This window comes from Dendronephthya gigantea, unplaced genomic scaffold (genome assembly GCF_004324835.1).
Source record: "Dendronephthya gigantea isolate DGI-Jeju-01 unplaced genomic scaffold, DenGig_1.0 000030F, whole genome shotgun sequence".
Classification (NCBI taxonomy): Eukaryota; Metazoa; Cnidaria; class Anthozoa; order Malacalcyonacea; family Nephtheidae; genus Dendronephthya; species Dendronephthya gigantea.
In genome coordinates this window covers 1,882,572-1,908,876 of record NW_021163040.1, presented here as the reverse complement: position 1 = coordinate 1,908,876, position 26,305 = coordinate 1,882,572, and the positions used below count along the sequence as shown (strand labels likewise).

Here is a 26,305-nt window from a genome sequence, read left to right as displayed (position 1 = left end):
AGAAGTCATTGTTGCGGTTCTAATCTAGTATATGTTACTGGGCTATTCCCCCTACGGTCCCGACGATTCCGCTGAAAGATACAAAGAATAGGGGTCGTGTAACAACTTTGTTTTTACACTTTGCCTTTGGAATTCGAGCTTATATAGTTATATTGAATCTTCAATCCTGTGCAAACTGCGACGTGTCAAAGGGCCCATACACGACAACATCTTGTTAAACGGCGAAAATTAATTAAATATTTTCTGATTCCAACTCAATCTAAACTTAAATGAGCAGCATCAAAAGAACGGTTTATTTGTTCCTCTTGGAGTAATTGCCGTGTCATGCGAGCGAAATCAAATCGCGCATCGGAAAATTAGCCAAGGCTGTGCACCACAACTCTTGGAAGACAAAACTGTGACGTAGATAAATACGGTCACATACATATTTCAAATACTAGTATATTTCGCGCCAAAACACACTTGCGACGACGAAAAAAAATAAAAAATAAATAAAAAACAAAACAAAACAAAACCAAGGCGAATTTTCAACTCCGTCGCTCACGCCCGGAGTAAAAAGTTAAATAAATGTACGGTATTAATATTTACTGTTAATTATACAAGGGGTGTAATTGAAGTGGAAGATAAACAACTAATTAGCTAGTGGTTTTTAATATTAGTAATAAAGAAGTCCAAATGAGATATCTATATGCCTAAATGGCCACTATTTGCAGGCAATCCAATTTGTTTTGACATATTCCATACCTCTGGAGTTTTCCATGTCAACAGCTTCTCTGGGTCAGCACCTTTAAGTTGCTTAGTAGCCAAAGTAATCCATTCTGGATTCAAAGGCGCTGAATGACGCTGACGAAGCAATAAAACCTACCAATATTAAAAATTAAAATGACACATTAAAAAATTGGTTAAGAGAAAATCCTCTGCCAAGCCCACATGCAGTAGTTGCTGAGTGAAACTTTAGCACAAGGTACATAACAATTTGAAACACCGGTATTAAATACATTGATCACATTCTGGTAACCAAGATGGCAAGAATGGCAATGTTGTGTCGAAACTAATACAAACTTTCCTTAAATACATACTACAATATTACTAATGCGACTAACCTTTCAACTTGATGTAGTTACGTAATCACTAATCCAATAAATTCTAACCAATCGTAGAACATTATTTACATGCGCTTGGGTGGTGATTTTGAGAGAGGGGCTTAAAATGTGAGGCGACTTATACTTATATTGATTAAATATTGAGATTTGTAGCTTGTTGTTAGTAGTTTATATCTGGGCAACGGATAATTCTCAACACGGGGTACCTCCGACGGGATGTAGCGAAATACGCTCGAACAAGAGCATGAACGTGCAATCTTATGGCGAGTTTAAGGAAAAAACAACAAACGCTCGAGCGGAATTACTGAGGCAACTCTAGATTAATCAAACAAAACAGAGAAGATTTCTCGACAAACAATCATCAACGGAGTGTCATCTAAAGGCATTAAAAGAGCTAGCAAGTATTGCCGATAATTCCAAACGGGTAGTTGAGAGAATTAAATCGAAATAATGAGGTGATTGAGAGTATTACGTATACTCTCAATCACCTCATTATCGTGGGTGTGTCTATTGTGATGGGTGAAGCCCACCAGGCAGCGAGCTGTGCGAGAAAACTATAATGTCAGAATTGTAAGCGATCTACGGCATTCATGCGTCCATTTGTGATCAACCAAAAGAGGAGAAGAAGCTTATGACTGTTAAGGGATGGTGATCCTGGTAGATTCAGAAGTTGGGAGTTCGATTCAGAAGTTGGGACTGGAAAATCTCATATCAAAAATCAATTGACATCAAACAAGGCAGATCGATATGCTTATGAAAACGAAGGTTGAACGCCTTGAGACATATGGGAGAATTGAATCTGGGGACGGTGATTTCAAAATGCATGTAGACTTAATCAAGGTAAATAAGAGCGAACTGTTGTCTGTTGATGACCACTGACAAAGCCAGGATGGTTCATTATTTCCCCTGGTAAAGAATTTGATCGCAGCCAAATGTTGTTGACACAGACTTCACAGCATGATTATGAGAAGTTATGTCACCTTAACGTACTTGGGTTTACTGACACGTCGGTACATGATCAAGAATCTGTTTACAATGAGTTTAAGGAGCAGCTAGTGCGAAGCCCCGAGGGATGGTACGAGACAGGGCTTCCTTGGCGAGGGAACCATCCTCCCTTACCATCTAATAAAGAAGAAAGCCTTCGCTTAAACAAGCTAACCAAGAAATTAAACCGTGAAGGGATAACAACCGAGTACAATCGTGTTGTAATCGAAGAACATAAAGATCAAAGTATCCTTGGGCTAGAGTTTTAACTGCCACATAAACCAGTGATTCGACAAAGTAGAAAGATTCGTATAGTCATGCCCTTGCCAGGCTGGCGAAAGCGCACCATCCTTAAATAAATGCCTTTACCCGCGCCAACCTCTCCAAAACAAGCTGTGGGACGTCCTTGACCGTCATCGATCCTTTCCTGTAGCCCTGAATTGAGACATTGAGAAGGCTTTCCTGCAGATTCGGATCAAACAACAAGATAGGGACGCCCTCGGGTTTTACAGGAAGCTGAGACACATATTTATAGATTAACGAGCGACCTGTTCGGCCTGACGTCATCCCCGTTTCTACTGGGGAGTGATTGAGCAACACCTTGAGAGAGCAAGATGCCAGAGATTGAGGCAGAGCTTAAGCGATGCATGTATGTTGATGACCTATTGAGTGGAGCACATACAGTGGAACTTGCCAGAGAGAAGAAAACCAAAGCGATTAAGATTTTTGATGATGCCAAGTTTACGCTTCATAGATGGAGCTCTAATGTTGCGGAGCTGGAAGATTGTGATGGTTGCAGCTGTATCCCCAAACAGACTGTGTCTATTTGTAAACAGGGCAAGATGTGTGATAAGGCGATGAAGAGATTGTCGATCCGTACCATTGGTATCGAATGAACTGTTCGTTTACGATCCGTAAACAGATTTTGTCCATTGGTAAAAAGGATAACATGTGCGGCCAAGCTTCAGGCCCCTCTAAAACTTGTCGAACCGTACCATTGGTATCAAATGGACTGTTAGTTTATCATCCGTAAACAAGCTGTGTCGATTCGTAATCAGGGTAAGATGTGCCATGCTATACAGGCCACAGTAAAGCTTGTCGACCCGGACCATTGGTGTCGAATGGACCGTTGGTTTACGATCCGTAAGCAGATTTTGTCCATTGGTAAAAAGGAGAAGTGCCAAGCAACAGGCCCCTCTAAAACTTGTCGATTCGTACCATTGGTATCAAATGGACTGTTCGTTTACGATCCGTAAACAGACTGTGTCGATTCGTAAATTGGGCATGATATGCCAAGCTATACAGGCCACAGTAAAGCTAGTCGATCCGTACCAATGGTGTCGAATGGACTGTTGGTTTACGATTCGTAAACAGGCGGTGTCGATTCGTAAATAGGGAAGATGTGTCTACGATAGGCCTCGGAAAGGCTTGTCGATCCGCACCATTGGTATCGAATGGACTGTTCGTTTACGATCTGTAAACAGGCTGTGTCAATTCGTAATTCGGATAAGATGTGCCATGCTTTACAGGCCACAGTAAAGCTTGTCGATCCGTACCATTGGTGTCGAATGGACCGTTGGTTTACGATCCGTAAGCAGATTTTGTCCATTGGTAAAAAGGAGATGTGCCAAGCTACAGGCCCCTCTAAAACTTGTCGATTCGTACCATTGGTATCAAATGGACTGTTCGTTTACGATCCGTAAACAGACTGTGTCGATTCGTAAATAGGGAAGATGTGTCTAAGATAGGCCTCGGAAAAGCTTGTCGATCTGCACCATTGGTATCGAATGGACTGTTAGTTTACGATCCGTAAACAGACTGTGTCGATTCGTAAATGGGGCGAGATGTGTCTAGGAAAGGCCTCTGAAAAGGTTGTCGATCCGTACCAATGGTGTCGAATGGACTGTTTGTTTACGATCCGTAAACAGACTGTGTCGATTCGTAAATAGGGAAGATGTGTCTAGGAAAGGGCTCTGAAAAGCTTATCGATCCGTACCAATGGTGTCGAATGGACTGTATGTTTACGATCCGTAAACAGACTGTGTCGATTCGTAAATAGGGAAGATGTGTCTAGGATAGGGCTCTGAAAAGCTTATCGATCCGTACCATTGGTGTCGAATAGACTGTTAGTGTACGATCCGTAAAGAGATTTTTTCCATTGGTAAAAAGCACAAGATGGGCCAAGCTATACAGGCCACTCTAAAGCTTGTCGATCCGTACCATTGGTATGGAATGAACTGTTCGTTTACGATCCGTAAACAGACTGTGTCGATTCGTTAATAGGGCATGATTTGTCTAGGACAGGCCTCTGAAAAGCTTGTCGATCGTCGATCGCAAACAATTTGTGATAAAGATACGTTTAAATTAACGCTGTTCCTTTTCAATAACGGCTGCTCTCCTTATGTCATTGTCGAATGGATTGTTTCGTCGCTATAGTAGCTACATACTACAGCAACCCCTCGCCTCGGTTAAACGAAATTAGTTAATGATTGTTAGAAATGTTATGTGGTTTGGGGGCTTTGAAGGGTACATGGTATGTGAGAAAAAGAATTTGAGAAAAGTATGGAAATATTTTTCTGCACGTGGAAACATGCACTGCAGTCATAGCAACTCGCAACAGCCGTAAATTTTTAAAGAATCAAAGTTTACCCTCATATTTTTGTGAAAAATGGCAAAAATACGACAAGATTCTTACCTTTTTCTGGAAGTTAAGTTACTCGTCTATAGTCAGTGTTATGGTAAATTATTTTAATTACTAAATACCATGAAATACACTGGCGGTCAAAAAGAACTGCTCAAATGTTGCTATTATCGTATGTAACAGGAATCGTAACAATCAATCTTTTATTGTACACTAGCGGTAAAAAAGAACTGTTTAGATACAAATTCATAAAAAAGAAGCGAATATAGGATAGAGCTTCATAGGCATTTTGGATAATTATCTTATTCCAAGCAATATTTCAATAATGTAATGCAACCTGCCACCCTTCCAAGATATAGTCAAACAATGGTTTCAGGAAGAGGGGGTGACAGAAATGGATTGGCCTGCACAGTCAAAACACCTTAACCCTATTGAAAATCTGTGGGACAATGTCAAGGGGATAGTGCAGGAAAGGAATTCATTCTTAAAGCGTCCATGATTTATGCGTTGCTGTAAAGACTGTCCCTAGGATGAATTTCTTTTGACCGTTAAGATTACCACCTTAACAGAAAGTATGCCACGCCGGTGTAAGGCCGTCATCAATTCTACTACGTCATCAGTCACGTCACTACGGAGACACATGAGAAGCGCGCACGTGTTTCGCTGATCAGTGTTCACAAAATTGTTGATCAGAAATTATCTTATTTTCGCTAAGAAACTTGAATATTCTCTTTTATTCCAAAGCAAAAGTGGTACTGACACAGGAATTGGTCACATTACAGAATTGTAAAACGGTTGTGTAAGTATAGTGCTTAGAAATTTGCATTTTAGGTGTTTTCTTTAGAAAACATGACGACGACAAACGGCGACCCGCCGAGTTCGCCTTCGCGACCATTGAATGAACATGAGGTCGTTTCAGGGAACCTACAACAACATGAAGCACCCACTATTGCCCACACTTTAGCAGAAATAAACCAAGCTATGGGCAAAATGTCTCAAGTGCTGGGAGCCATTTAGCAACAATCGCAGGGCAAACACAGTCCTCTTCAACAATCAGACGTTGAAGGCCCCCAGGCTCAGCAAAGCTGCAATAAACGCGGTCGAAATAATTCCGGTTCGGAATACAGCGACGATAGCGATAACCACGACGACGGTCGCAGGTCAAAAGCTCGCAAGTTCGACCGGGGAACAATTGTTCGCGATAAGGTTGACCCTGAAACGGATAAAATAAGCATTCATGCTGACGATGATGGAGATAATCTTTCTGAGTTGCTAGTCGACAACAAAAACAACACTGGTAATGCCGACGACTCCACTGAGGAGGCACTTAAAAATCTAGGGGAACTGTTCGACGACTCAGAGCAAACGTGTGACGAAATCAAGCCACAGTTGGCTGCCATTGTCGAGAAACGATGGAATAAAAAGCTTGGCCCTGAAAAACTGAAAGAGATTCAGGACAAGTACAAAAGACCCGCCAATTGTCCAGCAGTGTGAACACTGACCGTGAACCCAGAAATATGGTCGAAACTGCCATACTACCAGCAACGGGCGGGTTTGAATACCTCACACATACAGGAGGCAATAAGGAAAGCAGCCCTTATTTCCATACAAACGGCGCAAGCGTTCAGTAACACTAGGGCAAACGAGCTTAACATAAAGGAACTACAGACTCAACAAGTCGATTCGGTAGCTTTTCTTGGCCACGCTTGTCATGAGCTAGCAAGTCTTCGTAGGTATAAAATAAAGTCGGTCTTGAAGCCGGAGTATGCCCCCATTTGCGGGAACCATGGCCAACAAAGCAAGTTCCTTTTTGGGGATGATCTACCAAAAAGGTTAAAAGACGCCAAAGAGACCAGTAATGTAGGTCAGGTAATCAAAACCAGCAAAGCTCGTGGCCCGTCACAGCGTTCGCAAAGTACATATCAGGCGAGAAAGAACGTCGACAGACGGAATTGGCGCCAAGGGCAGGGCGGGTCAAATTACAATGCTGGCTCCGAGTCGGATTTTTACCGAGGCGGGAAGCCGCATCACTCGTTCCTGTTTTAAAGGATTGCTTAACCAGACTTTGTGCCAATGCAAAAGCAGGGCGTATTTCAAATTATTTTTCCACCTGGACTAGTATCACCTCTGACAGAGAGATCCTATCAGATATAAAGGGCATGACAATTGAACTGTCAGAAATGCCTCATCAGCATCATTTTGCACAAACTAAATTTACCAGTGCAGAAAGGGAGATAATTGAACATGAGGTCAGCAAAATGGTTACTAAACATATTGTAGAACCAGTGGCACATGAGCCAGATGAAATTATTTCCAACATTTTTCCTAGATCAAAAAAGGATGGCACTCATAGAGTGATATTAAATCTTAAAGAATTTAACAAATGTGTATCATATTTCCATTTCAAAATTGATTCATTAACTACCATAACAAAGCTTGTTGAAAGAAACTGTTTCATGGCATGTATCGATCTCAAAGACGCATATTATTCTATACCTATCAGGAAAAGTGATCGTAAATACTTAAAGTTCCAATGGAATGGTAAACTTTTCGATTTACCTGTTTACCCAATGGCCTATCAAGCGGGCCTAGAAAATTTACAAAAATCTTTAAACCTCCATTGGCTTTATTGCACACAAAAGGGCATATTATTTCAGGTCATCTAGACGACTTTTACCTAAAAGGGAAAACGTTGCATGATGCATGCCGAACTAACATAGTTGATAAAGTGGATATGTTTACAAAACTGGGCCTTCTAGTACATCCTGAAAAGTCTATTTTCCTACCTTGCCAAAAATTAGTGACTCTTTTAAAAATTAGTGAAAAATTAGTGCCTGAAATTTGAAATTGATTCTGTATTAATAACTGTTACCTTAACACGAGACAAAGCCACAGCTCTAAAAGTAGACTGTGAAGCACTTATCATAAAATCATCAAAGAAGATTACAATACATAAAAGAAGTGGCAAATTTTGGGAAAATTAGTTTCAAGTTTTTCAGGGGAACTGTATGGCCCGCTTTACTATCGCCATCTCGAAAGAGATAAGAGTTCAGCTGTAACTTCTAATAATAGTAATTTTGATGCCAAAATGAAATTATCCCATCAAGCTATCTCTGAATTGACCTGATGGTCTCACAATGTCTTAAAATCATTTAAACCAATCTCAATGGACATGCCAGCCCTTGTTATTACAACAGATGCCTCCGGTCAGGGTTGGGGGGCAGAGTGCCAAAACATTAGCACAGGCGGACTCTGGTCTTTCTTTGAGGCCAAGGAGCATATCAACTATTTGGAAATGCTAGCTGCATTCTTGGGTTTAAAAACGTTCGCTAATTTCAAACAAAATACACACATCCGAATTATGACAGACAATACTTCTTCAGTTAGTATAATTAACAATATGGGCACCAGCCATTCCGAAAAATGTAACACTCTAGTCAAACAACTTTGGGAATGGTGCATTACCCGGGGGAAATGGGTCAGCTCAGCGCATATAGCTGGGAAAGATAACTTTATTACAGATTTTGAATCTAGACGGAATGAAAAAGCGGCTGAATGGATGCTAAATAGAGATTACCTGCAACATTCCCTAAAAGAACTAGAGTTTTCGCCTACCATTGACTTCTTTGCCTCAAGGATTAACAAACAATTTGACAAATACGTCTCTTACCGACCAGACCCCCAGGCATCATTTGTGGATGCATTTAGTTTTACATGGTCTGACCAAATGTTTTATGCCTTTCCCCCGTTCAGCGTTATAGGGAGTGTGCTGAAGAAAATAAGAGAAGACAAAGCGAGGGGTGTGTGTGTGCTGCCAAACTGGCTGACCCAACCATGGTACCCAAAGGCACTTGCGATGTTGGAAAAGCCGCCAATACATCTAAAAGCATCAAAGACCTTATTACAACTACCAAGTCACCCGGAAGAAACTCATCCTCTGTACAAAAAGTTATCAATGATGGTCTGCCTCTTATCAGGGAAAATTTAGTATACCAAAATTTATCACATGCTGCACAAGACATTATTTTGGCTTCATGGCGTACAGGTACGACAGAGCAATACAGCTCATATTTGTTACGATGGAACAAATTCTGCAGTCAACAGAAACTTCCGCTTCGTAACCCTGGGACAGCCAAATGTATTGAATTCCTTACTGAACGTTTCAATTCGGGAGCGGGATACAGTGCTATAAACATTGCCCGGTCAGCACTTTCAGCAACTATTATACCAGATAGAGGGATTTCATTCGGGAAAGACCCTCTTGTTTGTAGATTCTTAAAAGGTGTATTTGAGTTGAGACCCTGTTTGCCAAAGTATTCTCGAATTTGGGACGTAAATAAACTGCTTAGCTATTTGACAACCTTCGATTCAGTAGAGCAGACTACTCTAAAAGATCTCACTTTGAACTTAGCCACGTTACTTTGTCTGCTAACCGGACAAAGATGCCAAACTATTCATAAAATGAACCTAAATTTCATCCAGTTTCAAAGTTAGAGTTACACGCCTTTGACGACGCGAGTACTAAAGGTGTTAGCGCTGCAGTTTACTCAGTTTTCTGTCAACCTTCTGGTGTCACACAGCGTCTTGTGGTGTCACACAGCGTCTTGTCGCAGCGAAAAATCGATTGGCCATACCCCACCTCGAACTTATATCGACGCATCTGGCGACAAACCTATTGTTCAACGTGCAGAGTGCTCTAGATTACTTGCCCACTCCAGGACTTTATGCCTGGTTAGACAGCACGGTCGCACTCCACTGGATTCTAGGAAACGGACAATACAAGCAGTTTTTGTCCAACCGGGTGAGCAAGATCAACCAGCACCCCGGGATCCAGTGGAGACATGTCCTAACTTCAGAGAATCCTGCAGATTTGGCAAGCAGTGAAGGAGACGTGATGCCGCAATGGTTGGATGGACCAGACTGACTCGCCGATCAAAGTAGCCTGAGAACTTCGTGACAGGTCCATCGGTTGACTCCAAAACGGAAGCGAAGATCATCAAGGAAGTGATCAAGGTGGCCCAATGCCAACCTAGTGTAGACGTGTTCAACAACCTGTTGGAGAAGTACAGCCTACCAAAAGCTCTAAGGTACATCGCTTCGTGCGTTCATCGGTTCGTACACAACTGCAGACACCGCAAGAAGAGAAAAGGTTCACTTAAAGTGGAAGAAATCAAAGAGACGAAAGCGTCTTGGATACAACGGGTGAAACAAGCCCAACCCTATCTCCCAGCAATATCGCAAAGAACTTATTAACCTACAACCAAATCACAAAGAGCCAATCGAATGTCGATGGAGAATCGAGCGTAGATATCCAATATATCTATGAGATTCCAAGCAACGGCTCTTCATATGCCCCCACCTGGGAATCTACCACCAGACTGAGTCATCTGAGAGACGGCATTTGAAGTAATAGTTGAGTTTGCGGGACCAATTTATTACAAGCGCGCTCTATCCGCCAAGCAAAGGCCAATCTGGCACACCAAGGCTGAAGCGGTTCGTAACCAGGCGTGGAAGACCAAAGAAGATCTACTTGGATAATGGTGCTACCCTTATCAAAGCTGCAAAATCGCTCCGCTCTCTTTAATAGAACCGATGAGAAAATATAGGGCCACCTACACGGTTATGAAATCAAATGGCAGTTCAATTTGTCACAAGCTCCCTGGTGGGGTGGTCGGTTTGAGCGCCTCATCTGGGTCGTCAAACAAGCAATGTACAATTAGGCAGTTAAGCAGCTAATCTCGGCTGGGAGGAGTTGAGCGAAGTCATATTAATTGGATGTCAAAGTACAGATTAATCGCAGGCCCGAAGATGACATTGAATTGCCACTTTTTACTTGGTCGTCATTCCTGTTTCCCGTTTCATTCCAACCTTATACCGGAACCAGAACCCTGGCGTGAAGATATCGAGAATCTTAGAAAGAGAGCTTAGTATCTGAAAGCATGCAAGGATGCATGATAGAAGCGCTGCACCAAAGAGTACATTACTTCCTTACGAGAACGAAGACCGTAATAACAAGCGTAAAAAGTTTCAGGTAGCAGTTGGGGAAGTGGTCATTACAAAGTTGGACGAAAAGAACCGTGGAAGATGGCCTCTTGGAATCACGCAAGAGTTGGTTATCGAGAGATATGGCTTGGTTAGAGGAGTTCAGTTGAAGACAGCGAATAGGCATTTAGACCGGCCTGTACAACACCTACATCCCTTGGAATTGTCATGTAACCAACCACCGGTTACAGAAGATCAAAATCTCAACCTGGAAGCCAGACCATTCCGACCACAGCAAGAAGCGGCAAAGAAAGCAGAGGAGAAAATTACGGAAATAGCTAATTCAGAGTGACCATCTGAGAGAATTCAATATTAGGACGTTAAAGTTAAGACATTAGTTCCTTTTTTGTACATACACTTATTAGCAAAAACATGCATGGGGGGTGTGTGTCCTAACTAATGGGGCAATATAAACTTTCATTGAATTATATACTAATGTATTACTAATACAGCTAACCTTTGACCTTGATGTAGTTACGTAATTACTAATCCAATTAATTTTAACCAATCGTAGAACATTATTTACATGGGCTTGGGTAGTGATTTTGAGAGATGGGCTTAAAATGTGATGTGACTTGCGAAGGCGACTTATACTTATATTGATTAAATATTGAGATTTGTAGCTTGTTGTTAGTATTTTATATCTGGGTGACGGATACTGTATGTCTCAACAGTTGCCTTATATATAGGGACAACCCCTTTGGGAATGAGTGTATATGTAATTATGTGAAATTTGTTAGCAAAAGAGCTACAGTAGCATATGCCCTAATATATGTACCAGGATTAATGTTTAAGATAACTGTGTTTTGTGAAGAATAAGTCATAAACTTTGTTTCTAACTCTCTATATTAAAATATTCAGTAATGTTTTATTACAAATAGAATTAAAGTCTTCAAGAATTGATAATCGCTTTAAAACGATGAAACAAACCCTGCAATAATTAATATTAAACCGAGTGGGTCAAAACACAGGGACTTCATGAATCGCAGGTCATAAATATTATACTGTTGTTGCATCCGTATGAACACATTGTTGCACCAACATGTTGTGTGATGTTGGCTTCATTTGAATGGGCCCTGGTATGCTTGTATTTACTTCACTCGTGTGAACAAGGCTTTATTCATGACCTGCAACCTGTGACCTGTGTTTTATAGCTGCTGCTAATTAAGACCCACCACTGGCACCACACTGGATTTTATACTCCAACCAGGCCTTAGGACTAATGTTAGTTGTTAATGATCAGTTGTAGCTAGAGATAATCAATTGATGCGTTAAAGCTGAAACTGTTCTAATGATCTATTATACATGTATGTATATTATGTACAGCGTTCACATACAATTGAATGAGTTGATCACTGCTATAAATTGCTCCTAAATGTTATTTAAACTTACTCCTAAAACTTACCCGAAGTGGTCGGGAAATCAACCGTCTAAGTGACTTCGTACATGAGAACATCTTTCCAGTTAACCCTTGTATAGCTATTAAAATTTGTTTATCATATTTCAAGATTGTTTTGAGTCAAAGCCAGTGGTCGAGGCCATTTTCTTGTGTCGACAATGGACGGCCAGGTTACTAAGCTGCAAAGCTGCAGGCTACAGGGCCCAGGACTCAGGGCTCCACATATATCTGGAGTAAGAACTTTGGGTGCAAAAAGTGAAGCCAAAGATGGCGAAATTGAAGCGCTATAGCATAGAGATTATAAATAACACTTATTTATAATCTCTGTGCGCTATAGTCACGGTGGCTTAGTACGTCAGTTTCAGTCTCCTAACTCGGGCGGCCATTAAAATTTTCTCATTGTTTTTCACCGGGAGTGACGTTCCCGAAACCCTCAGATTTTCGTGTTTCATTTTCATTTTGAGAGCACAAGCATGGAAAAAAATGATTAATTTTACTGAGAATTTGTTTCTCTGCATCTACCTGATGTGGGTGCCGCATTTTCCGACTGTACGTGTGAGTAAATATGCATTTTATGCCATAAATTCAACTACGCATTTCAGATTTGTTTAATTTTGAGCTATTTTCATATACTGCCACCTTATGTTTTGTGTTTCTTGTTTCGTTTTTAGTTTCGAAATGCTTTAACACTAGTTGTCCTTTATTTTTTGGCCAGCTTTCCTATAGAGTTCTTTTTAAGGTTTCTTTTATACGTGCATTGAGACTTGTTTATAAATTTCATAATCATATATTAGTAATATTTCAACTTCGTACGTTTTTCAGCATAATTTTCTTTCCTATCAATTTTTTAAATGAATGAAAGCCTTATATAGATTAATTAAACTGAGAAAAGTTTTATTAATGTTTTTTGGGAAGCATATTCTGTGAGTAAATGTTGTGATTTGCCAAAACCATTGAAAAGCCAACAATCCGCCACTCCTTAGCTTTCCTTGTAAGATATCGATTGTTTCTTTGTTAATTTAATTGAAATATAAAAGTATCTCAATACAAAGCATTAGTATTATACCTTTCATTAAAAACTCAAAAATAGAAAAAAATAAAGTTAAAAAATTCGAATTTAGTTGACCGCGCACATAGCAGGACTGAAACTGACGTACTATAGCGCCTCAAAATCCGCCATCTTTGGCTTCACTTTTGGGCCTCACGGAAGTCTTAAGTTTGGGCCAGGGCCAGTGGCCAGGCCATCTGAAATAAGACTGGATAACGCATCTATAGAAGGCAAGAGTGAAGCCGGATGTGTTCGGTCGCCACCCGATTCAAAGACTCGTATCATTACTCGTATCATTACTCGGGCTACCGTAGGTAGACCGAGTTGTAAAATGGGCTCGGTTTTTTCTTTTGCGCCGCGAGTTTACAAAAATCACGCGTGGGCGGCACGAAGTCTTTGAACCAATCGAAATCGTCCTAGGATCGTTTCTCGCGCGGGTGTCACGAACATGCCATGTTACTACGAGATAACTGTAGCCCGAGTGATCGCCTGAGTAGGCGTCTTGTTACTCCGGCGTCAGCGACGGAGTTGAAAATTCGCCTCGGTTTTGTTTTGTTTTTGTTTGTTTTTTTTTTATTTATTTTTTTTTTATTATTTTTCGTCGTCGCAAGTCTGTAATGGCGCGAAACATTCTAGTATTTAAAATGTGTATGTGATTGGATTTATTTATGTCCCAGTCTTGTCTCCCAAGAGTTGTGGTGCACAGCTTTGGCTAATTTTCCGATGCGCGATTCGATTTCGCTCGCTTGATACGGCAATTCCTCCAAGAGGAACAAATAAACCGTTCTTTTCATGCTTTTCGATTAAGTTTAGACTGAATTGGGGTAAGAATATATTTAATACGTGTAGATTCTGGTCCTATTTTAGTAATATCGCTGCTATTTCGCCGTTTAACAAGATGATGTGGTCGTGTATGGGCGCTTTGACTCGTCGTAGTTTGCACAGGATTGAAGATTTAATATAACTATATAAGCGCGAATTCCAAAGGAAAAGTGTAAGACAAAGCGAATGTATCGTACCGTTTATTTACATTCTTGAACGATTTAACTTCTATACTTTTTAAAGTACGATGTGCTTCTGAATTTCGCGATCGAACATTTAGGTTCGCAAGGCATCTAAATGCGAATATGAACTGTATTGTTTATGTTCAGAAATCAGAAGCTCTATATTGAAGACTGGCACGTGCGCCGGAGTTAACGCCAGAACAGGCGTCTTGTTTAATATAGATTTCTATTACAGAACCGTAGTTTTTTGCGTTTTTTGCCTTGTTCACGTTTCTGCTCAGGCCAATTTTACAATCACAAACATAGAAACATACGAGAAGAAATTTGAGCAAAAAATTTGAAATATTTTGGCTTCATAACGGCGCGAAGACAGAATTTTCAACTTCGCGTTTTGGACATCGTTTTATATCAACACCACTAAAAGCCAGTTCGTTTTTATATTTTGGTACAAAATCAACTCAAAATACAGAATTTCTGCTCTTCGACAAATATTCTCAGAAAACCTGAAGAAACGAAGGGGCTATATTGCGAACAGCAGTGAACCGAGAGGTTAGTTTTCAAAACACTGAGGATACAAGTTTGACTAGCTTCTATACTATGTTTCCACAGGCATCTAAGATGATATAGCGTGATAATACAACAACACCTTGCAATATATTTGACCAGGTTGTGAATGTGGTTATATTGCTATATAGCCTTAGAACTTGGTGTTGTTTCCATGAACACTGGTTCTCCTATCAGGGGAATACATAGAAGTTGTCCAAAAATGAGGCCACTGGAATAAAAAGTGTTAAAGCAGTAAGTTTTATTACTCTTTGTAGAAAAATAGATATATTAATATATATCAAGAAGCAACATGTAACATTATTATATATTTTATATCAATAAACATGCAACATAAATATTAATAAAACACTAACATGTGAGACATCATAACTATGGACACAGGATGGTAATGTATTCTTAATTTTCCAAATTTGCCCTACACAAGTCTGGCAACACTTTGTCCCAGTGGTCTCATTTTTTGACAACTTCTATGTATCCTGATATAAGAACCAGTGTTCATGGAAACAACCTCAAGTCCCAAGGCTATATAGCAATGTAAACAATCCCAAGGCCTAGCTATATAGCAATGTAAACAATATCAATTTGCACTTTGCGCCAGTGTCCCAATCTGGTGTAACAGATGGTTCTGATTCCTCACTATGGGATGCGCTTTCTTTCGTAATCTAAATTAAAAGGGCATTTAGAATGTCCAACTCTAATGAATTACCGACATAATTTCTCGATAAATAAATAAAAGCATGAGAAACTATAACATTCCCACTTCGCATCGAAATGCCCTTGCATATCTCGCAGAAAAGTTCATCTGTTTTTCGACCGCAATTTGTATCGTTGTATACAGGTTAACCCGGATTTCGTCTCTCTTCAGTCGAGGGAATATATGCGTTGTTCTAAACCACGCAAAATCCCAAGCTTGGAGCAAACATGGCTGGTGGTGGCTCCCATCCAGCGCGCTTGAATTTAACGAAGTCTATCCATTTCTTTCGTCTCCTTACTGGCGCAAATCTCCATTGTACATTTGATTTTATGCATCTGGTGTGTTGGAACAACGGTATACGACACATCTAGCTGGTATTTTGCAACGCAATTTTGCAAAATATCTTTAGAAGTATTTATCCGATCGGGAAATGATACATGTCATTCGAATTGCCTAATTTTTGCGAATTTTTGGTGAAAAAATGGTGATCATGTCATATGCACTTTAACGAATTAGAGAGATGTAAGCATCTGTTCTGGAGCTTAATTAACGGGAGAAAGTATGGAGTCATTTTTGCAAATTCTACGTGATGTTGACCCTGCATTAAACATGCAAACAAGGAGATGCAATCAAAGACAACATGAATATATCCGTAATTGTTAGATATGAGAAACCGGATCGTGATGATGATTGAATGCTTACGGATATACCCAGGAGTTACCCGTCTTAGTGGTATTTTCAACAACAGTACAAAGAGAAATTCGGACACTCCTTCCCATAATGTACACCTGAGCAGTGGCTCGCATTGGTTAACAACTGGAATCTATTGCCAGGGGCTGTTGCTTTCATAGATGGAACTATGCATCCAATCCAAATTCCCACTGAAACAGAACCCCAACAACATTTTCATAGCGGGCACTGTCGTTATCATAACTTCTCGACCGAAATAATTATGGACAACCGTGGATCCATTGTTTCCATTCAGTCGGACTTTCTAGGACACAACGAGAGAGGACAGTCCCAATGAATGCCTCGTATTGGACCAGCGGAAGAGTTGCACCTCCTTTGTATATTCTCGCCGACAAAGGCTACCCTCTATAATGGCGAGTTTGAGCAAGGCAACGAAGTACGAAGATGAGGACGTGTTTCGGCCGAGGTAGATTGGGAATAGTAGTCTTCGTCTTAAGTCTTCCTGCAGGAGAAATTTGAATTGAACAGTTCTGTCAAGGTTATACGACTACGAACACGGTACTAAATTTGTAAACATGAACAAAGCTGAATACGAGATGGCTATTTTAGCAATGTTTTCAGAAGATGCTTTGGAAGTCGAATATTTTATGCTTCTTTACGGTTTAAAAATCTCAAACAACATTTATATTTCAAACAAGAACGATTCAGGATTTGACTTGAATATGTTTTACCTTGAAAACTTCGTTCTGACCACAACGAACTTTGCCAAAATATTCGTCCTAAACCAGGACAACAGGACGAAGACGTTAAACCCTCACCGCTGACCTTAAGCGGAGTATGCGCAAAATGATGCGCAGACGTTAAAAAACTGTGAAGTTTGTCTTCGTCTTCGTACTTCGTTGCCTTGCTCAAACTCCCTAATACCCCCTTGTTACACCTTGACGAGTGACTGATGTTGCAGGAAATCCTCAACGAGAACTTAGTACCGAGAGCCGAGTACGAGTAGGATTGAACACTGCATTCGACGTGTAAAGGAATACGGCGCTGTGCAACATATTTGGCGTCATAAACGATGGACGTTTCCTGTTGTAGTGGAACTGTGTGCGTTTTTAGCGCAGAGGCATATTTCTCTTTCTAGAGTTTAATGACGTCTCTTGCTTATCGCTCAATCGTTGCTTTCATTGTTTGTCGGTTCGGAATAACTATAGAACACCCTGCCACCAAAGCAACACCTTTGATCTAACGAACCTACAGCCTTCGCCCCTTTTTAAACATACATTTTAGCCTACATTTTGGCCTACGCACCTACTGGCCTACTTGGCAGTCTTGGCTTACTGGCCTACTTGGCAGTCCTACACGCCTACTGGCTTACACGCCTACTGGCCAGCACACCTGCTGGCCTACTTGGCATAGTCCTCGCCTACTGGCCTACACGCCTACTGGCCTACACGCCGACTTGGCAGTCCTGGCCTACACGCCTAAAAATCTAAATAAACCGCATGATACGTTCACTTTTTCTTTCACTTTGGAACTCGTGCTTATATTAACACTGGCGTACCGAGCGGTGGGGTGACACCCCCTCACTTTTTTAAAATGGTCGGTAAATTGATCCCGAATTAATACGGTTATCGGTTTTTAAACTAGGACGCTCGGTAATTTTTGAATTCGTGCCATCAAACATCGTACGGCCATCGGATACTCACGGGACGACAAAAAACTAAAAGGCAAAATCATAAGAATAACAATACAATCAAAAAGACAGTAAAATAAAAAATATAAATATTTGCCGCATTGTCGCATGCATACAAGCATCGTCCTTCGTTCCTTCATGATCATCTACAACTATAACATGCAGTGTCTTTGCTGATCGGCGATTCAAGCGTAAGCCGAGGGGCAGAGCCGATAAAATAGTATCTATTTTTTAACAGATTATAAAAATGAAAGTGGTTGTATTTAAGTAATTCAACTTTCATAAGATTTCATGTTTGGCATTCCAGGAAATCCAGCCATCTTGCTGACTATTTTATAGCATGCAGATTGCAGAATAAAAATGCGCATGACTCTATATTCTTCGCTTTAGTGCTTCCAAAGTTAACTCATGTATCGTGATTTCTAAAAACGACAGGTTTTACATCACTTGCATAATTCCATTATTGTATCGCACCATATATACGTACGAATGCGCAGTTGTTTTGTGGATTTCGTCGGTAAATGGAGCACCCCACCCCCCCAAATGGAAACCTCTCGGAACGCCCCTGTATATTAAATCTTCAATCATGTGCAAATTAACTGCGAGTGTCAACGCGCCGTAAACGACCACATCTTGTTAAACGGCGAAATAGCAGCGATATTATGAAATAGGACCAGAATCTACATGTATTAAATATTATTAATAATATTAATAATAATTCTTACCCCAATTAATCGAACAGCATCAAAAAAACGGTTTATTTGTTCCTCTTGGAGGAATTGCGCAACTTGTGGGGAAAAGACTGGGACGTAGATAAATACAGTCACATACACATTTCAAATACTAGTATATTTTGCGCCATTACAGATTTGCGACGACGAAAAATAAAAACAACAAAAAGGCAAAACAAAACCGAGGCGAATTTTCAACTCCGTCGCTGGCGCCAGAGTAATCAAGCAAATTGTAAACAATCGATTTTAGAATTTCGGGCAATGTTTGATTATTAAATTCAGAAACCATTACCCGCATTGCCAATCAAGAGAATCGACTGATTCAGATGAAGATTAAAATACAGTGATCAGCTAAGATACCTGATGCAATGGCATCCAAAACAAATATTTCGATTACGATGGAAAATTTGTACGGTTGTATGTATACATAATATATTGCATTGAAGCGAAGAAAAATAAATCAATACATCAGCTGAAACAGAACGAAGTCAATCTTAAATTCTTTGCTGTCCGAAACAGTTCCTAAAACCTTTCAAAAGTGTTTAATTCATCAAGAACATTTAATTCACGTGTTTACGTGTTTTTGCTTCTTATTCTTCCATTTTGAATCGAACTTAACCAAGGATTAAAAAGTTAAACCACCTAGCTAGCAGGGTTATTTTTTTATTAATTTTAACCCAGGGTTAGCGTTAACGCTAACTGGGCTAACTTGTGCAACGCAAATCAGCTGAGGTTAAACTTTTAACCCTGGATTAGCGATTACCTGCTTTTGAACAACCGGCCCCAGAGCTTTAAATAACCCAAGTATCCCTAACAACCCTTAGTTTATAATACCGTTTTATATCAAGTTCTCCCTGGTATTCAAACATATCCGCGTTACGAAGTTACCGCGGGCGCGGTTTCTCAAAGAACGCCCGTGATGTAGTCAGGCCCGTGTGGCACTTGGACATTTGATATGTTGAGAATGTGCATTCGCACCACAGTTGTTCGCACTGATAAATACATAAAATCGATCTCTCACATTCAAGCTGATTAACGCTTTGGATGGATGTATGGCTTGGGTTGTGTGTGTGTGTTCCTTTCTCCTTTTAAACCGCCTCCTAGGGTCCCCAGGCCTAGGCACTCGTAATGAGTGAGCTGGTGAGGGAATGGGACAAATTTACATTCTTAGGCTTGAATATGCCCGTCACGGGTAAGTTTTCTAGCGCAAGAATAATGCCATGGAGGGCTTGCCCGGAGAAACGACGCTCTTGCACTAGAAATTGTATAGTCTAGGACCTGTAAAGGAGTTTGTATGCATTTCATTTAGGACAGATTATCTCAACTGTTTTAGGGTAAAATGACCATGGCGGTCAACATGGCATATGTGCCAAAATGTGAATCCGGGACGAAAGTCCTGAAAATGACCACACCCAGAAACGGCATGGTCAACATAGCTCTAAATCCTGAATTATCCAAGCTACAGTCTTTCTGAATTGTTTATATGGTTCAGAATGGTTGCTTTTAGGGGTGGTCACTGGAGAGTGAAATTAGCCTAAGTTTCATATTTTACAAGAAAATGAATGTTTACTATTCCAGGTCAACTGCTAATTATGCATAAAATTACAGATTCACTTGGCAAAGTCTAATTTTCCCTATTTTCTAAAAATTTTTGCCATATGATGAAAAAACATGCTTATTCTAATATATTTATTATAAATTTCCTAGGAAATAACAATGTTTTGTTGCGATACGACATATTTCATTTCACTTACCCCCCGCCATAACACGATTTCAGCCATATTTTGCAAATTTGATCGCCGTTTTTCGCCGTCCGTCGCAAGCACCATCCAAATACTGTACTTTAGCACGATTCTAGTGGACTAAAGAATTATTCAACCAATTTTCGATGGGTTTTGAAGTAGTGCCATGTAATATTTTTTCATTTTTGTGTCGCTTGACATTTCATCAATTATGTCGCCATTGCCATGTCTCGTCGCCTTTATACACGATAAATGCCAGTTCTTGATCCCCAGCTGTATTTTTTTTCACAGCATCGATAAATAATTGATAGTACAATAGCAGCTATCCAAAATTTAAAAGCATTTGTCCCACTTGAAAGTAAAAAACCACCCCTCGTTTATCGGGAATGAAATTCAAGTTTGAAAGATTCAAAATAATTTGAAAGTCTCGCGCAAACTCCGCGACGAGCCCTCGTGGACAGCATTCCGGGGGGGGGACGAAATTCAAGCATACATTTGTTCACAGCCACAATCAGTCAACAACCCAAGTAAAATTTGTCCGTTTTTGCTGTTTATATTTCTCATAAAAAAATTAACAAGTCTCTGCGTTTAAATTTCATGTTCTTGCTTTCACAAAGCTTATAAAATAAACCAGAAATGTATTCGTGAGAAAATTCCCCCCCCTGCAATGTTGCCCACGAGCATTTGTCGTGGAGTTTGCGCGAGACTTTCAAATTATTTTGAATCTTTCGCATTTGAATCTCATTCCCGATAAACGAGGGGTGGTTTTTTACTTTCAAGTGGGACAAATGCTTTTAAATTTTGGATAGCTGCTATTGTACTATCAATTATTTATCGATGCTGTGAAAAAAAATACAGCTGGGGATCAAGAACTGGCATTTATCGTGCAGAAAGGCGACGATGATGAAATGTCAAGCGACACAAAAATGAAAAAATATTACATGGCACTACTTCAAAACCCATCGAAAATTGGTTGAATAATTCTTTAGTCCACTAGAATCGTGCTAAAGTACAGTATTTGGATGGTGCTTGCGACGGACGGCGAAAAACGGCGATCAAATTTGCAAAATATGGCTGAAATCGTGTTATGGCGGGGGGTAAGTGAAATGAAATATGTCGTATCGCAACAAAACATTGTTATTTCCTAGGAAATTTATAATAAATATATTAGAATAAGCATGTTTTTTCATCATATGGCAAAAATTTTTAGAAAATAGGGAAAATTAGACTTTGCCAAGTGAATCTGTAATTTTATGCATAATTAGCAGTTGACCTGGAATAGTAAACATTCATTTTCTTGTAAAATATGAAACTTAGGCTAATTTCACTCTCCAGTGACCACCCCTAAAAGCAACCATTCTGAACCATATAAACAATTCAGAAAGACTGTAGCTTGGATAATTCAGGATTTAGAGCTATGTCGACCATGCCGTTTCTGGGTGTGGTCATTTTCAGGACTTTCGTCCCGGATTCACATTTTGGCACATATGCCATGTTGACCGCCATGGTCATTTTACCCTAAGACAGTTGAGATGATCTGTCCTAAATGAAATGCATACAAACTCCTTTACAGGTCCTAGACTAGTATGTGAGTAATCCTAAATACCATTTCATAACCGTATATACCAGTAATCGTAAATTACAATTTCGTCTCGCAATGGTTGTATTGTGCACTAAAAACCAAACCAAATTATAATGCATTTTTTCTTATACGCTGTTGTGAGTTTTAAAAGTTTAGTTTAAAAGTCAAGTTTAATTGTGGATTTTAGTAGTATTTTCATTATATACAAGTCGATCGGCATCGCTGCATGCTTATATTAGAACATGATTATATTTGAACAACATACGATATGCATGTATATACAAGACCAAATTTTTATTTGCTTTTTATTTAACTAACTAGCAGGAGTGTTTTGTTAAGTTTGAGGCCTGGTTTTCATTTCAACCATTTCCTAGTTAAATATAGCGTATTCCATTACAATAAGGTATGCTACGCTTAATTATGATTGGAAAACATTTCTAATATTACCTTGCAATATAGTAATTCCCCGTATGTTATCAGTACAGGCATACTAAAGTTACAGTTGTTATTAATGTAGAAAGTGATGATATTCCACCTATTACAACATCCCCAAAAAAATGCTGCACTAAGCTATATTCGGTTAAAAATGAATATATTCTTTGATTTATGTAATTATGTTTATGCTCTCTGTATGTGTAAAGTACCTAATCTTTTCTATGTGATTTCCATATTGAATGTATTGTTATAGATGATAAAGCATGTTTTCAATGATGGACTACTTACAAATATCTAACACTGACAGGACCTTATTATGCAAATGTTTTTGACAGTATTTCTTGTCAGTAAAAGAGAACTATTCGCTTGAATTAAAACGCATGACTTCGTCTTCACAGTTTGTGTTAAAACCGTGCGCGTTTAATGGGTCAAACGCGGCAAATTCGATATTTTCTCGATAACATTTGCTCAATCTCGCCTAAATGCACAGCCATGTTCACATATGAAGTAATATTTTGATCCTGCGGAGGAGGCTAGTGCGAAACATGATCTTCGTGTCTCGCAGACGTGTCTGTCGACTTTCAACCGCAAATCTTTCTTTTTGCACAACCATTGGCGTAATAACATCCATTTAAATTTATATACTGACGCTTCTGATAGTATTGGTTTTGGGGCCCTGTTTTGTTGCGAGTGGTGCAATGGCGCATGGCCAACTGCCTGGCGAGGTTACAATATTGCCGTTCTATAGAACTATATCCGATTGTCCTCACCTGTGTTTATGGGGATGAAAAATGCGCAATCATTGTATTTTGTTTTTCACCGATAATGAAGGGGTTGGGATAAAACGCGGATCCGGAATTGCGGAAACGGAATGCGGAATTGCGGAAACGGAATGCGGAATTGCGGAAACGGAATGCGGAATTGCGGAAACGGAATGCGGAATTGCGGAAACGGAATGCGGAATTGCGGAAACGGAATGCGGAATTGCGGAAACGGAATGCGGAATTGCGGAAACGGAATGCGGAATTGCGGAAGCGGAATTGCGGAAACGGAATGCGGCGTCAAACTAATAAAAATGTTTAAAAGCAACTGGAATAAATGTTTATAAAAAACCCTCACGAAACACATAGTTCCGGACTGTCTTGTAAGAGAAAATTCTTACAGTATTGTGAATTAGTTTCTCTGTTTAGCATAACATGACGTTTAATGAGCATATGTTGCGCGAATAGCGCCTGTAAACACACCTTGATAGCGACACCCAACCTCCAGATCACGGGCGTTTCGCGAACCATGAACTTTAGTTAATACATTATACCTCACAATAAACTTTTGCAATCACCGGACTCGTTTTATACCATACGACCATGGTATTTTTCAGCGAATACAATGCACCCGACTGATCGAAGACATCTGATTCCATTTAATTAATTAATTGCTTGACTGCTGTAACATGCCGGCGTCAGAAAGCGGAATCGGCACTTTAAAGGATTCCTACACGTTCAAATTCTTAAATTCCCGCACGTGCAATCCCATACGAGACGAAACGAAAGAACTATGAAATAATATGTCGGGTATAACGGCGAGTTTTAAAGTTCCAACACTTATAAGAAGGTCGAAAAGAGATCATGGGTTACCGCCTTTCAATTGGAGTTTATTAAAGAATCAAATTACCTGAGGGATGAAATATTATATAACCAAATATCTCTCGTTTAAGGTCTAATAACTAGTAAACTTAACTTCATTTTTGTATTATTTTTACTATAACTTTGTTTAACGCAGCGATTACATTGTTGCCTTAAATATCAGCGCTAGGTCTTCTTTTTTTGTGAAGACATCTGATTCCATTTAATTAATTAATTGCTTGACTGCTGTAACATGCCGACGTCAGAAAGCGGAATCGGCACTTTAAAGGATTCCTTCACGTGCAAGTTCTCAAATTCCCGCACGTGCAAAAGATTCCCATAGGAGACGAAACGAAAGAACTATGAAATAATATGACGATCTTACAGTCATCTCAAGAATGAATAGAAGTTTTCGTGATTCAGCAAATGGGGAAATGAGAGTTAGAGAAGGAAATGTTTATTTCCATATGAATTTGGATTGTGTAAGGAAAAAGCAGCCTTATTTTGTACCACAAATGGCAAAAATACCCAATAATGTTGCCCAACACCTTAGACCGGAGCATCTGCGCATACTTCGAGATACTGGTTTCCAGATTTAAACTATACAGGGTGTATCAGAAAAAAAATAGAATCCCGATTAGCTGTGTCGAATCAACGGCAATTTTATAAAGACGGGAATTAATTAAGGATGTAGTCCTGAATTGCCAATTACTTCGTCGGTAACTATATAAAGAATATTATATGGTTGCTTGGAAATATGCAATTTATTTAGAGAATGTTGCTCGGGAGTGAGAGCAGCGAACGAGTGCGAAATATTCTTTTCAACAGTAGAAATAAATCTGTATTTCCAAGCAACCATGTAATATTCTGTTTATTATATGAACAAATTATAAAAATAAATTTAAAAACTGGAGCTTTTTACAACAGATTTTTTGATTGGTTTGATTTTTACGTAAAGATATTGTACGTAAAAATATCGTAAAAATATCGGATTTTTCGTGTGTTTAAATACAATTTTTCTCGGTGGCGTAAAACTCTATATAACACTCATGTTCATATAATAAAATTTCTTAATTTGGAAAGACTACGTTTATTCCACTATTGAAATTTAGTTCTGTTATATATCTTTAGTTCTGTTATACATGTTGAAATTAAATTTAACATTCTAGCATTCCGCAATTCCGCATTCCGGATCCGCAATTCCGCATTCCGGATCCGCAATTCCGCATTCCGGATCCGCAATTCCGGATCCGCGTTTTATCCCAACCCGATAATGAAGTGTCTGTTATTAATGAGCAAACATCAAAGGATTAATATTTCATGACACTTGTTATGACACCAGGAGAGGGGTTATTTGGCGTAGCGAATATTAAGCTTATTGCTTGCGTGTATTATCCCCGAGCCGGTGCGAAGCACCGTGCGAGGGTACTAATTCGGCTCGGATATTTACACCCACGATGTGCAAATGCGAAATCAAAGTCGTCCGCCATTATGTAATGGACCTCACGCCATGGACGGTCTTCTACGTTATGCGCATGCGTCAGTGTAAACTACTAAGCTCTTGATTGGTCGAGACAAAAATTTGTATTTTCAAACGTCAATGATAACTGTCATTTAGCAAAATTTTGATAAAATTTACAAATTTATATCTTCATAAATATGAAATATATGTATTTTTACTATATTAGAGGGAAACTCGAATGAGGTCAGGACTTTTCACGGTTTAAAAAAAACAAATTTTCGACCGAATTCACCATGTATAATGAAGTCGGAAGATTTTACACTTGATAATATTTCATCCGGCACAGCTTTAAAGGTAATTCTTTTGTGGTAAACACAACTTTAATATTCTCAAATGTATTTCACTATAAATCTGAATGTATTATGTGATAAACGACATTATAATTTCATTTATAAACTCCGTTTTCATAATGACAGAATGAAAACAGAGGAGGCCGGACAAGCAATTAGCAAGTTGTCACGTGAGATCTCGACCAATGAGATCGCTCTATTTTCTCCTCGCGTTTCAGAAAAATTTTTGCTAACATTTTTGCATTCATCGCGAAATAAATAGAAAAAAATATAAATATTTAAATTTTCGAGTAAATTTTAAAGTGCACTAACAGAAGAGGTAAAGATCTAGCTGTTTCTGCAAAAATCTCAGAGGTAAATGTTATATTCTATCTTATATTGAGGCTTGAACTTGGTCGACTCCCCGCGAATGGCCGACCTAGGTGTAAAAATGTTTACAATGTTTAAAATGAAATATCTAGAATTCCCATGGTTCGATTTTCTTCATTCTTGGTGATTCGAAAGACAATCATATAAGCT

At 39.4% G+C, this 26,305-nt stretch overlaps 1 protein-coding gene across 2 annotated transcripts in view; it reads right to left on the bottom strand.

Moving 5' to 3' along the window:
• Positions 1 to 12,329, bottom strand: part of LOC114524193 (methylmalonyl-CoA mutase, mitochondrial-like) — a 47,218-nt gene extending 34,889 nt beyond the window's left edge. For both annotated transcript variants that reach the window (XR_003687083.1, XM_028545328.1), the window contains exons 1-2: positions 12,176 to 12,329; positions 745 to 861 (exon numbers count right to left, since the gene is read on the bottom strand). Coding sequence is in view for 1 of the 2 variants with exons in the window: in XM_028545328.1 (XP_028401129.1) it covers positions 745 to 861; positions 12,176 to 12,226 (168 nt within the window). In the remaining variant the exon portion in view is untranslated. The remainder of the gene's footprint in view (positions 1 to 744; positions 862 to 12,175) is intronic.
• Positions 12,330 to 26,305: the final 13,976 nt, after the last annotated feature.